Source organism: Trichosurus vulpecula, chromosome 5 (assembly GCF_011100635.1).
Source record: "Trichosurus vulpecula isolate mTriVul1 chromosome 5, mTriVul1.pri, whole genome shotgun sequence".
Lineage (NCBI taxonomy): Eukaryota > Metazoa > Chordata > Mammalia > Diprotodontia > Phalangeridae > Trichosurus > Trichosurus vulpecula.
Window position 1 is genome coordinate 183,021,422 of NC_050577.1, and position 12,928 is coordinate 183,034,349.

The 12,928-nt window shown below is 36.0% G+C and overlaps 1 protein-coding gene across 2 annotated transcripts in view; it reads left to right on the top strand.

The window, feature by feature from the left end:
- LDHB (lactate dehydrogenase B) overlaps positions 1 to 12,621 on the top strand; it is a 30,969-nt gene extending 18,348 nt beyond the window's left edge. Inside the window, exons 4-8 of one of the 2 annotated variants that reach the window (XM_036759190.1) lie at positions 246 to 419; positions 1,702 to 1,875; positions 3,614 to 3,731; positions 9,948 to 10,071; positions 12,140 to 12,621. In XM_036759190.1, the coding sequence (XP_036615085.1) occupies positions 246 to 419; positions 1,702 to 1,875; positions 3,614 to 3,731; positions 9,948 to 10,071; positions 12,140 to 12,307 (758 nt within the window). In that variant the 3' untranslated portion in view covers positions 12,308 to 12,621. The remainder of the gene's footprint in view (positions 1 to 245; positions 420 to 1,701; positions 1,876 to 3,613; positions 3,732 to 9,947; positions 10,072 to 12,139) is intronic. The other variant, XM_036759191.1, reaches the window with a different exon arrangement.
- The last annotated feature ends 307 nt before the right edge of the window (positions 12,622 to 12,928 follow it).

A 12,928-nucleotide genomic window follows, 5' to 3' on the forward strand; every position in this document is an offset into this window, starting at 1 on the left:
AAAACTGACAGATCATTTTCCAAAATCAAAAAATATAAATCTTAAAGCCATTCCTTCCTTGCTCTTGTTTTGTGGATTTCTGTAGGAAAGTCCCACTACGGAGTACAAAGTTACTGGGAAAAGGGAAATGTTTCTTATGGTTCATCAATCCATTGAAACATTTATTGAGCACTTTCCTACGTTCTGGGTGCAAATAGTCATTTTGCAAATGTAATCATTTTAACCTTTTATCTTTTGTCTTATAGATTATTCTGTCACTGCTGGGTCCAAGATTGTTGTTGTCACTGCAGGAGTCCGCCAGCAAGAGGGAGAGAGTCGCCTCAATTTGGTACAGAGGAATGTGAATGTCTTCAAATTTATTATTCCCCAGATTGTAAAGTATAGCCCAGACTGTATCATAATTGTGGTTTCCAACCCAGGTAAATAGAGCACCTTAACTTCCTTAACTTTGATTCACCAAGTTCTTAAAAACTGGCTTTTAACTTTTAACTTTAATTTTTAATTAAATCTGTGTTAGTTGTCCACTACATACTAACTTAAATTTCTATGGTACATACATTATCTAATTTAATCTTCCTGGACTTTTGAAGTAGTATAATTAATATCAGTCATACAGTGGTATTTGTAGCCTAAATAGGACAAATTCAAGTTTTTCTGACTTCCAAAGCCTTGGTCTGTTATAACTTGTTTGCCTCTCATTAGGAAACAAGTTACATTACATTATTTACCCTTTGGTCAACCTACAAAATGACAACTAAAGACTGCTTAGGAGTAGAGATGCATAAAAGGTTTCATCTCTTAGCCCTGGCATGTTTTTATTGACCATTCACACCTTTAAGTCTCAAAAAAAACTGTGTGTAATGTGATATATAAGAAAACATTAGAATGCCCCAACCTCACTTGATAACAAGTCATTTCATTTAATGATCTTGCTCTTTTGTCATGAGAAACACAATGAATTTCATGTTCCCACCTGCTGCAAATCTCTGAAAAGAATTAACAGAGGTGAATTTTGAAAGAATGACTTCTGTTTTTTAAAAAAAAATTTATTGATGCTCTTTCTTTTTAACATGATTCCTATACATATTCATTTATCTTATTCCAAATAAATGGAAAATTTTTCACTTAAGAGCTTTGTCCTTCTCTAATATCATTTTCACACCGAGATCAACAAAACACTCAGTGCATTTTTAAGAACCTGCCATGTAAAGAGCATTGTACTAAGCTTTGAAGGAGATCCAAAGATTAGGTAAAGTCCAGTGCCTGCTTTTGTGGTGTTTAGAGTCTTTTAGGGGAATATGAAAATATATATGTCTCCCATAATGCAAACATGCACATAATGCATAAATAATTGCAAAATAACATATAGTGAGTGCATCAGAAAGATGTAAGATGAATGTGAGAGAGAAAAAGAAGCAATCACCAACTTGGGGGGTCATGGGGAGATAAATCAAGGAAGACTACCTGCAAGAGCAGTGTTTGAGTTAAGTTTCAAAGGATGGATACTAGTTCACTGAGTGAGGAGAAAGGAAGTGAAGGAAGGACATTTAATTTATGAATAGTGTAAGCAAAAGTGTGAAGGTTGAAAAGCACAGGATGTGTTAGGCCTTTGTGGCCATTTCTCACTTTTGGGAGAGGGCATGACAATGAACTAATCAGGAATATAATTCTTGGTCACTTATGACATTGTTTAATTCTCAGTGGATATCCTGACCTATGTCACCTGGAAACTGAGTGGCCTGCCAAAGCACCGGGTGATTGGTAGTGGATGCAATCTGGATTCTGCCAGATTCCGCTATCTCATGGCTGAAAAACTTGGCATCCATCCAAGTAGCTGCCATGGCTGGATCCTTGGAGAGCATGGAGACTCAAGTGGTAAAGAACAAAAAAAATCTTGTTTTGTTTTCTTATGGCATTAAGGCATGGTTCAGGGTTGAGGACAAACAAATGATCTATATTTATCTCACAGAGTGACTTTTAACCTCCCCTATCCTTAACTGTAAGTGGGTGTGAGGGAATGTCGAATATGAAATCTCATGGGTCAGTGGTCTACTTGAAGACAAAAGATAATATGAAATCTTCATTACCATATAAAGTACTCAAAAGCCATTTGGAATGGAGTGTATTCATTCTTTACAAAGTGACTGAGGAACATTGTATTAATCTATCAATAGATATGAATAGCTTTTTTCCACTATCCTTTCCTGCATACTAATGTACACCCTGCCCTTACAGCTATATAATATCATTCATTTACCCTAAAGTGTTTTAGCAATGCCGCAAATATGTACCTGTAACATCAATGGAGTTATTATCCAAACCACCAGATCTTTGAGGAACTAAATGGAGGTTTAATTTGACACATCAAATTTAAATTAATACTTCTTTTTGTCATTCGAAAAAAATGCTGCCTAGATTTTTGGGAATATCAATAAATATTCAATGACAATATGTAATAATATAACAATAATAATAATATAATATAAAATAAATCTGAATAGTCATCCGTCAGATTTGTATATCTGTCACAAAAGAGTGAAGTGACCAGCAATATAATGTGATTGTAGTATTAATTCATTGGAACTTTACTGATTAATAAATGGCTAGTTTTTTCCTAAAATTTGCAATCCCCAAAACCCCAAATATTTTCCTAAAATATGCATGTGAAGTTTTCACTAATTTCAGTGACAAAGAATGTAAAACTTCCCTTGAAATTATTACATGCTACCACCTACAAATTTTATTCCTTGTCCATAGGCCTTATAATGAAGCAGAGTTAGAGAGCAAAACACATAAGCTTAAGACATGGTTATTTTTATTTTAAGCAACAACAACAACAGTTTGACTCTCCAAGGAAGGGCAGCAAAAGAAATTCAGATAAGTATATAACATTGTGGGAAAGCAAAAGCATACTCTGGACTAAAGAGGCCATTTTTATGGCCTCCAGTAGGTAAGATCATTCTTTGCCTACCTCTACACCCCATGAACTTCACAGTCTGAACATCTAAGTTCAGACCCACAGACAGTCCATTCCAGGACCTTACAGTCTCCTCAGTTTTCACTCAGATCCAGGCTAGATTAGATTATTAATAGGCTTAGAGGGAAGTGATAATGATCTGAGTCACATTCAAATGTTTCTGAAATCCACTCCAGGGAGGAGGCATATCAACAAAACAGCATCTTCACCTTCTGTCATCTAAGCTTTGATGAAGAAGAGGGTTCAAGAGGGTTCAAAAGCCTTCAAAATAAAAGTTTAGGCTAAACTAGAGCTAGTTTTCCTTGTTCTCTTTTCGTTAGCCTTTTATAAAGTAACCTGAAGTATTTCATGTTGTCCGAACATGAACTAAAAACTTCCTTAAATTTGGGACAGCCCTTTGTTGAAAAATTTTGAGTATTGAAGGTTATTCATGAATTTTTTTTAAATATAAAAAAATAAGCCTCTTCAGAATCTCTACTGTAGCTCTTAAGGGCTACCATTATGTCATTAGATTTCAGCTTCAATGCTGTCATAACTTATTGAAAAGGTAAAGTTGGAGTAATTAAAATAAGAAATAAAGACTTTCTTCCTCAGCTCCCCAGGTAGAGAATATTTTTTCTCTTCTTTTTCATGCAGTGGCTGTGTGGAGTGGAGTGAATGTGGCAGGTGTTTCCCTCCAAGACCTGAATCCAGAAATGGGAACTGACAATGACAGTGAGAACTGGAAGGAAGTTCATAAGCTGGTGGTTGAAAGGTCAGTGGACATGGTAGTTCACCTTGGCTCCTTGATTTACTATCCATTACCTGCCCACTGGGTAGAATTCTATATAGTTATTTTGGTTGTCTTCTCAACTAACCAGAGCCATAAGCATATAGGTTGCCAAGCTGGATAAGAGATTATAAAGCAGCCATTCTTTAGTAATCACTTGGGAAAGTGTTTAATCTCACAAATAGTCAAAGAGATGCAAATTGAAACAATTTTGAGGTACCACTTCATACCCATTAAATTGGCATCTCTCTTACCACTATATGCATCCAATGAGGTAAAATTGGAAGCATTTCTACTGCTTATTTAATGAAACTTGTAATAGACAGACTATGTAATAAAAATCAAATATTGCCTTTCTTGTGGAATTTTTTTAACAAGTGAGAAATACTGCAAACAACACTAGAGTAGGAGTCATGCTTGAGTGAATTACCTTACTTCTCTAGGTTTATCTTTGCCAATGTATTAAATTAGGGAGTGGGATGAGATGATGCATTTGGTTCCTTCTAGGGGTGTGCTGGAGCTAGTTCATATTGGCCTACAAGAGCTGATTGCTAATTTTTCAGTCTGAGCATTTACAACTCGAAAATTGGCAAATGATGATACAAATCAGGGCTAAATTTACTGTTTTGTTGATTGTCTGGGCTTAAAAAAATAAAGAACAGAATGAGGCTCTCATTTCCAAAAAGTATGGAGACCAGGGATAATTTTGAACTGACCCTTTATACCAATGCAGCTAAGTGGCACTATGGATAGAATGATGGACCTGGAGTCAGGAAAACCAGAGTTCAAATCCAACCTCAGACCTTTTCCAGCTAGATGACCCTGGGCAAGTAATTTAACCTCTATTTGCCTCCGTTTCTTCTTCTGTAAAATAGGTATAATAATAGTACCTACCTGCCAGGATTGTTGTGAGGATAAAATGAGAAAATAGTTGTAAATGCTTAACATAGCATCTGGCACATAGTAAGCACTATATAAATGTTAACTATAATAAAGATGATGATGATAATAATGCTTGGATTTCTGCCATGGCCAAGTGATTCATATATGTTCAAAGTGAAGGTTGTATTCTCTCCTAGAAAAGAAACTTTAAAAGAGTTCAGTGAATGAGCAGATGAGAATGAAGTATTCCTTTAAAAATATAAGAATGGCTTCACTGTTAAATCAAAAAAGAAAAATTATTTGAACAAACATAGAGGATTTTTGACTTGTGCCAAGAGATTGGCAGGTGGAAGAATGTCACATGGAGGAGAAAGAGAAGAAGAAAGATCATTGAATACTTGAACCTGAGTAACAGAGAAGAGGCTCTTCCCAGAGGAGAGAGATCTGGATTTTAAGCAAAGCAAAGTAAATACAATTCACACAGAAACCACATTTAACAATATATGCAGCATTTTATATTCATAGTACCAACCTCTGTATTGCAGCAAAAGTGCATTCCCCTATCAGTTGTTCTTGTGTGCAAAATCTTCGCAAAAAGTAAAATAATTAACTTTATTTCCTTGAAAAACGAAGTTTATAACACTTTATGCAACATTTCCCCCTTTTGCTGCATTTACTTGTTTTACACAATTTGGCATTTGAATTCACAAGATTTTGACCCCTATTTAATTCTTCATCATCAAACTTAAATTTCTGTACTTTTGCCAAACAGATCATTTTTCCAAATCTAGCCTTGATTATAGTGCATGTTTTCAATAGACTTTGAATAAGGTGAGTTCCCAAGCCACTGAACCTTCTCTCTGACAAACTTCTCAATCCTTTTGTTAAATGTAGCAAAGTATAAGATTATGTCACAATGTTACATCTCCATTTGAGAATTTCTGTAATTTAGGCAAATTTGCCTCTAAGTATATGAACATATTTGTCAGAGTTCATCATCATTATTAAGGACAAGACTTCCAGGCCCACTAAAACTAAAAAAAAAAAATCCCAAAATGTATTTTGGGGTGGATGTCTTACAGTTTAATTAAGATGCCCAGATCTTGCAGGCTCTTCTAGACTTCTTTTTGACAGTGATTTTAGTAGACCCTTGAATGAAAGGGGGCATTTCAACAATAAAAACTACCCTTTCCCAATGTTTTAAGTATTTTAATTTGTATTGTCTTGTGTAACAACAATTTGGCTAGCAGCTGCTGTAGGGGTGTAAGACCCAACAAGACCAGCAACAAGAGCTGTCAGCACAGGTTCTTCGATCTGCTTTTCTAAGGAAAGTAACTTTAAGTGGTTAACAATCTCACTTTAATCAAACACACATATATAACTCACTTAATTCAGGAGGAAAAGCCAGCACCCTGAACTTCAGAGCAAATACAAATAGAAATTGTAAACATTAACAGACAGACCTTGTCTGATTCAAATCACAGTTCATAGTTACCAGGGAAGCATCAACATCTGGGTTTACAAGCCAGCAGCTACCCAGAGTCTCCATGCCAACACTCTTCCAGTGAGTGAGAGCCCCAGACAAAATGCTAACCTCTGAGTTTCTTCTTAGGGCCAGAAGGGCTCACATCTAATCAGCAAAAGGGTATGGGCCTGGGGCTTTGCACCTAGTAAGGCTTAATCAAAGGCACTTGATTACTTTAGCATTCTAAAAGAGAAAACAGTAAAAAAAAGTCCCACCCTCATTATTGTAACATCTTGTCCCATGGCCAATGTATTTTCTTCATAGTAACAGTTAGCAGCTGTTGTTATTTTAAACCATCTTGATGTTTTTCCAACTTTGGGAAGGCTACACCATTCTCTAAAGGAATCAGTATCAGCCCCTCTAGCTTCCAGGTCATTCTGAAGGTTTTTGCTTGTTCTTGGAGGATGAATTAGGCTGGCTTGTGGCAGTGGTCTTCAGTTCTTGGCATTGTTTTTATTTCTTTGACATCACTTTCCTTTGTACTTCAATGAGACTGATCCTGTTTCATTATGATCTTGAATGAACTTCAAAACGCTTGACTTTCCTACACCAACAGATGCTGCAATTTTTCTCACAGTCATTGAAGTTTGCTCTGTAAGATTACAATTTTTGCCTGTTTCCTTTGAGTAACATTCATTCTTTAAAAACACAAAATTAAAAACAAACGACAAGATCATGGAGAATAGGAGACAGACCATAACACTTGTGCTGATGTCCTGCTTTTCAAAAGGAAGAGAATGAAGTCTACAAACTGTGGCCTGATTACTTTGACTTCTATTAAAATCAACATTTCAGAGCATTTTGCTAAAGCGATCATTAGTTAATAGCTAGAAAAGAAAGCAGTGATCACAAAGTACCAGCATGGCTTTGTCAAGATCATTTCATGTCAGGCTAAATTCATTTCCTTTTCGGCTGGTTCATTAGTCTGGTAGATTGGAGTAAGACTAGATGGAGTTAGTGAATATTTTAGCAAAGCATTTAACAAAGTCACTCGTGCTAATGGGGGAAAAGATGAGGAGAGTACAGTTTGAACAAGATTTGTGGAGTTTAGTGGACTTGGAGCCCAAACTGCTGTGATACAGCAGCCCCCAAATACTTAATATAATCTTAGGCAGCTTTAAGAGAGGCAGTTTACAGGATGAGAAAAGTGAACTCCATCCTGGTCAGATCAGTGAAACGCCAACTCCCTAAGACCTAGAACTGCCCTTTTTTGTTTTTATATTTTTGTTGATGTTGTTTTTATACCTAGTAGAACTCAATAAATGCTTGCTGATCAATTGAAGGACTAATTGGTTGGTTCTGTAGGAAGGATGCTGATAACCTGGAGAATGTCCAAAGGAGGGCAACCAGGGTGGTGATACTGAAGTGACTGTAGATTATGTCAGGATCATTTGAAGGCTCTGGGGATTTTTAGCTTGGAGAAAAGAAAACTGGCCAAGAGGAGGGAGGAGATGGAGGCAGCTATTACAGCTGTCTTCAAGTATTTGAAAGGCTATCCTCTGAGAGAGGTATTACATTAGATTTGTTCTGCTTGGCCCCAAAAGACAGCACTAGGTATAATGTGTGGAAATTGTAAAGATTGAAATTTAGACTTGATATAAAGGGAAATTTTTCTAAGAATTGTAGCAAACCAAAAGATGCATGGCTTACCTGGGAACATAAGGATTCATCCTCAATGGTAAGCTTTAAGCAAAGGCTGGATAATTACTTGTCAGATATGTTGGTAAAGGGTTTTTTTTTTTGGTTAATTTGTGAATTAGATTTGATGACTTCTGGGGTCCTTTGAAAAGGGAAATTCTGTGAGTTTGATTCTAAGTTCTTTGTTAAGTTGTAATATTGTACTTAATGATATTGACTGTTTGGACAAGAGTGATTAATTAGTTCAGGTCTCATAGGCAGGGATAAGTTCCTGTTTTGACTCTTTAAAGGTATTTAAATGGTTTTCTTCCTCAGTCTCCAACAATATTGTTTTCTTTGCAGCCCTTCGCACTTGTGTTTGCCATACAGTAAGGTTTAGATTTTCTGTTACATAAGATGGCAGTGAAAAAAACATTCCTTCAATTAGATTATTTCTTTTTTATGGAATTATAATAACCAAGCCAACAAATCCCTATTACTATGGCCTGTATCCTTAGAAATTTGCTGAAGTTTTATTTTAGGGACATTTGCATTACAATGAAATTGTTACATAGAGAACCTGAGTTTGGTGTGGAAGTGAGAATCTTAGTTGAAAGGATCTTAGAAACATGTTTAATTGAGGTAGAGAGGGATTAAGGGATCTACTCAAGCCCACACAAGTAATTAGTGGTAGGGCCATGTCTAGAACTCATCTCCCCATTCAGGGTACTGTCCCAGAGTAGCAACATGTTATTTTGAAGTCAGAGACTTGGGTTCAAATCTCAGTTTTAATACTGACTACCTGTGTAATCTTGGTCAAGTTATTTCAGCTATCTGGTCTTCAGATCCTTCATTTGTAAAATAAAGGGGTTAGACTAAATGATCTTTAAAGTGCTTTCTAGCCCTAGATTTTCTATTCCTTCACTATGTCTCCACCCATTAGAATGTGAACTCTTTGAGGACCAGGACATTTTTTTCATCTTTTCTTACAGCCCTGGTACTTAGTTCAGTGCCTGGCACATAATAAGTGCTTAATAAATGTTTGTCAATTGACTGATTGATTGACCACATAATAGCCCACATTTACATAACACTTTATAATATGCTTTCTTTGTAATATTCCAATGAAGTAGATAATACAAATATTATTGGCCCCATTTTAAAGATAAGGGAAGTGAGGCACACAGAGAGATGAATTGATTTTCCCACAGTCCCAAGCTAAATAGTAACAGGGTTGGAATCTAGATGTTTTGACCGCAACATTCTTCTCCACCATGCTTTCCCTCTACCTTTGATTTTGAAACTCCCCAGTACATTTCTGTGGCATCGATCAGAATGATTGAAAATCGTCAGGCAAGACTTTACCTTGCTGGAAAATGTTTCAAACATGCCTAACTTCAGTGAGGTCTTTGCCTCAAGAAAAGGAAATACTCATTCTATTTGAAAAAAAAAAATGGACCTACCACCCCTCTTATCCTTTCTTGAACATATGGCTATTTGGGTATTTATGTATATGAATCTGATTTGTGGTGATTATTTTGCCACAGTTTTACCTTACCTTTTGAGTAGCTTTTTTTTTTTTTGCATTCTAAAAAGTTATGGAGTTATATGAAATTGTAGACTGAGAGCTGGATGGGATATTAATAGTCATCTAGTCCAACCCTTTCATTTTACAAGTGAGGAAATTAAGGCTCAGAGAGCCTAAGCAAATTGCCCAAGGTCTCAAAAGTGAGCTGGGCAGAGATGGCATCTGAACCTCAGCCCTATGACTCCAAAACTCAGTTTTGTTGATGTTGTCTGAGCTTGCTTTTTGAACCATGGTGAACTTATTCTTGACCAAACTATTTATAATTATTTAAGAAGCTGAGCTATTTGTAATCTTAAAATTATAATTTTGTAACTCAAAATTGTTAAACTCTCTGGGCACATCTTTATTTAAAACGAATCAATAAATTTTGCTTTTTAGATAACCTTCATTTCCAAACATATACTTCCCTCTTCTCTACCCAGAGAGACATCCCTTGTAACAAAGAAAGAGTGAGGAAGGGAAGAAGTCAGTTCTGCCTTCTGGCATGTTGGCATACTGCCAACATATCAACTGAGCCTAACACAATGTGAAGTTGCATTTTAAGGAGTGTTTTAATTTTATTTCAATGCTCTCTTTCATTATATTTTAGTGCCTATGAAGTGATCAAACTCAAAGGATACACTAACTGGGCTATTGGATTAAGTGTTGCCGATCTAATTGAGACCATGTTAAAAAATCTATCCAGGATTCATCCTGTGTCCACTATGGTGAAGGTAAAAAAAGAAAAACTTGTAAAGAAATAACATGTTATTTTACTCCTTTCTGTTAAGAGATGTTTAATAAGGACAATAATTGTTTGAATTCTCAGGCAGGTCTTCACAGGGTTTATTTACCGGGGTGGGAGGGTGATAGGCAGGGGGTGGGGTAGGAAATGGAGGTTGTCATGAGGCATCCAGGACCTGGTCCTTAGATTTACATGTTCCCTTGGTTTTTATCACTCCACCCAAAGATAATCACAATAATCAAACTTCAAAAAGACTCACAAGTCCATGATGCCAATTACATATTGCCTTGGACCATTTTTAGTTTTCTGGTTACTCAGAGTCTGGCTTCCTTACAGTGGTCTTTTCCTTTGCATTGTGGTCTTTATGTAGATTGTTCTTTTGGTTCTACTTATTTTTCTTAGCATAATAAATTAGCCTTTTTCACATTCAGTAATTACTTTGACTAATGGAGCTTTGCAAAAGTCTTATGAAACAAAAATTACTTGGAGAACTTGGAAAAGAAAATGTAAGGATAGACTTGAAAATTATATTTAGAAATATCATTTGCGTTATATACTGATGTTCATATTTTGGAAAGAAACAGTGTGCCATAAGGGATTTGAGTACTAGGCTTAGAATCAAGAAGACCTGAATTCATATCCTGCCTGTAACAATTGCAGCGTGACCCTGGGAAAATCATTTAACTTCTTTGTATCTCAGCTTCCTAGGACTAATATACTAAGTCAGTGGTTCTCTAAGTGTAGACCTGGAATCTCTATTGACTCTTAAGACCCATTCAAGAGATCCATGAGATTGCAACTGTTTTCATAAAAATACTAAGATGTTTTAATTTCTAATACAGAAAATATTGATAGATATAACTCCCATAAACAAGAGTTCTTTAAGGGGTTCTCAGTAATTTTTAAGAGTGTAAAGGAGTCTTGAGACTAAAAAAGTTTGGGAACCACTGAATTAAGTCATAGACTCCAGTGGTAGTAACCAAATCATAGCAAGTCAATCATATTTCCATAATTAAAATTGTAAATGGAACTGTCACCATTTTAGCCCTACACTCATTATTTTTGCTGCTTTCCCGCTTGCCTAGGGAAGTCTACAGCAAAAACAGCATAGAACTCAAATTAATTCATCCATTGCTAATATTGAATGACTTCCTATTAGAAAATATGCTAAACTCTACTGGGACTTTTTGCCCTTCATATCAGTACAGTCACAGAATGGTGTCTTTATTGGAAACATTAGCTTTGATTTTGATAGACTAACAGTTTTCTGGGTTGTGCACCTGACCTTTTTTCCTCCTATACTTGGAAGCAAAGGGAGATTGAACTCTCTGAGGTATAGTAGCTGCCCAGGAGGTTCTGCTTTCTAACGTCTCTTCGACTTTGGGATTCTATGACAAGGTTTTTATTACTTGCACACATTGGTTCTATGTTTCCCCATAGACAGGCTAATCACAGAGAAAATATGCAACTCTATGAATACAATAATAAAGAAGATATCTGGTGCACATTTCCCAACACTGTAATTTGATTTGTCCGTCTGCCCATTTCTATGTATAAAACACCACCACTCTGTTGGAGAGATTTCAGGGAAATCTGGTTCTCTAGGTCTTCAGTATAATTAAGTCAAATTCAATTTTTATTTTTGTGGGACAGGTGGGTTACAATTTTTCATGAATAGCCAAATTCAGTACTAATAGAAGATTACAGATTTAGAGCTGGAAGGAAGTTTAAAGGCTTCCTAGTTCAACCCCCTTGTTCTAAAAATGAAGAACCGAAATTTGCTCAAGGTCACACAAGCAGTATTTGAACAGCTGGACTTTGAAAGCAAGGCCTCTGACTCCAAGCTTATTGTTATAGGTTTGTGTTCTTAAAGAACTTTTGACAGAATTTCTATGTTTTTGTCTAGTGTTCAGTAACCCTAATGCCAGTTCTTCTGTTGAAATATGTGAATGAAACAGTGTTGGTTCAATTTTTGAACTTACTCCTTTGAAAATATTTTAAATTGCTTATAGTTTTATGTCTTTCTTAGACTAATAGATACTATTTGTTTACAAAAGGGGATGTATGGCATCGAGAATGAAGTATTCCTCAGCCTTCCATGCATTCTGAATGCCCGAGGACTGACCAGCGTTATCAACCAGAAGCTGAAAGATGATGAGGTAGCTCAACTCAAGAAGAGCGCAGATACCTTGTGGGACATCCAAAAAGACCTGAAAGACCTGTAACATTTGTAGTCATATTCTGTAGAAACCCAATCAACATGATATGAATTGCTGTGCCCACTTAGTAATTAGCCATCTTGGTGGATAGAATTTTTCTCTTGAACTCATCTCTGGCCACAGCATCAAAGTACATGATTAAAAGGCTTGCTATATGAACCTATGAACCAATAAATAAACTACTGAAGTGTGCTTTCTTCCCCAAGATATATTGTTTTAATATTTCCAGTTATATAAATAGCTTTTTTCTTTTTAACCTAATAGTATGATTTTAAAAAACACAGCTGTAATTGCTAGAGTAAATAATCTGTGTCTCCAGAGTTTGGTTTTGCTTTTTTTTTTTTTAAAGCAAACTGTGCTTTTAATGCTATTCACTGCTCATATTTTGGCAAATATTGCTTTGTCTGAGGGAGCTGGAATATAATTCATACTTCACAAAGAAATGAAAATGGTGTTGAGGTGGAAACATTCTTTATCAGCACCTTGCCAAAAACAGTCTTGTTCGATTGGCCCTCTATTATAGTGTTAAGACCTGATTTCTCTTTGACTGTTTTCAGAGCCAAAAAGAAGTATAGAGTTGAGGCAGTGAAGAAGAAATCTGTGACTATGAGAAGGGAGGGTGGGGAT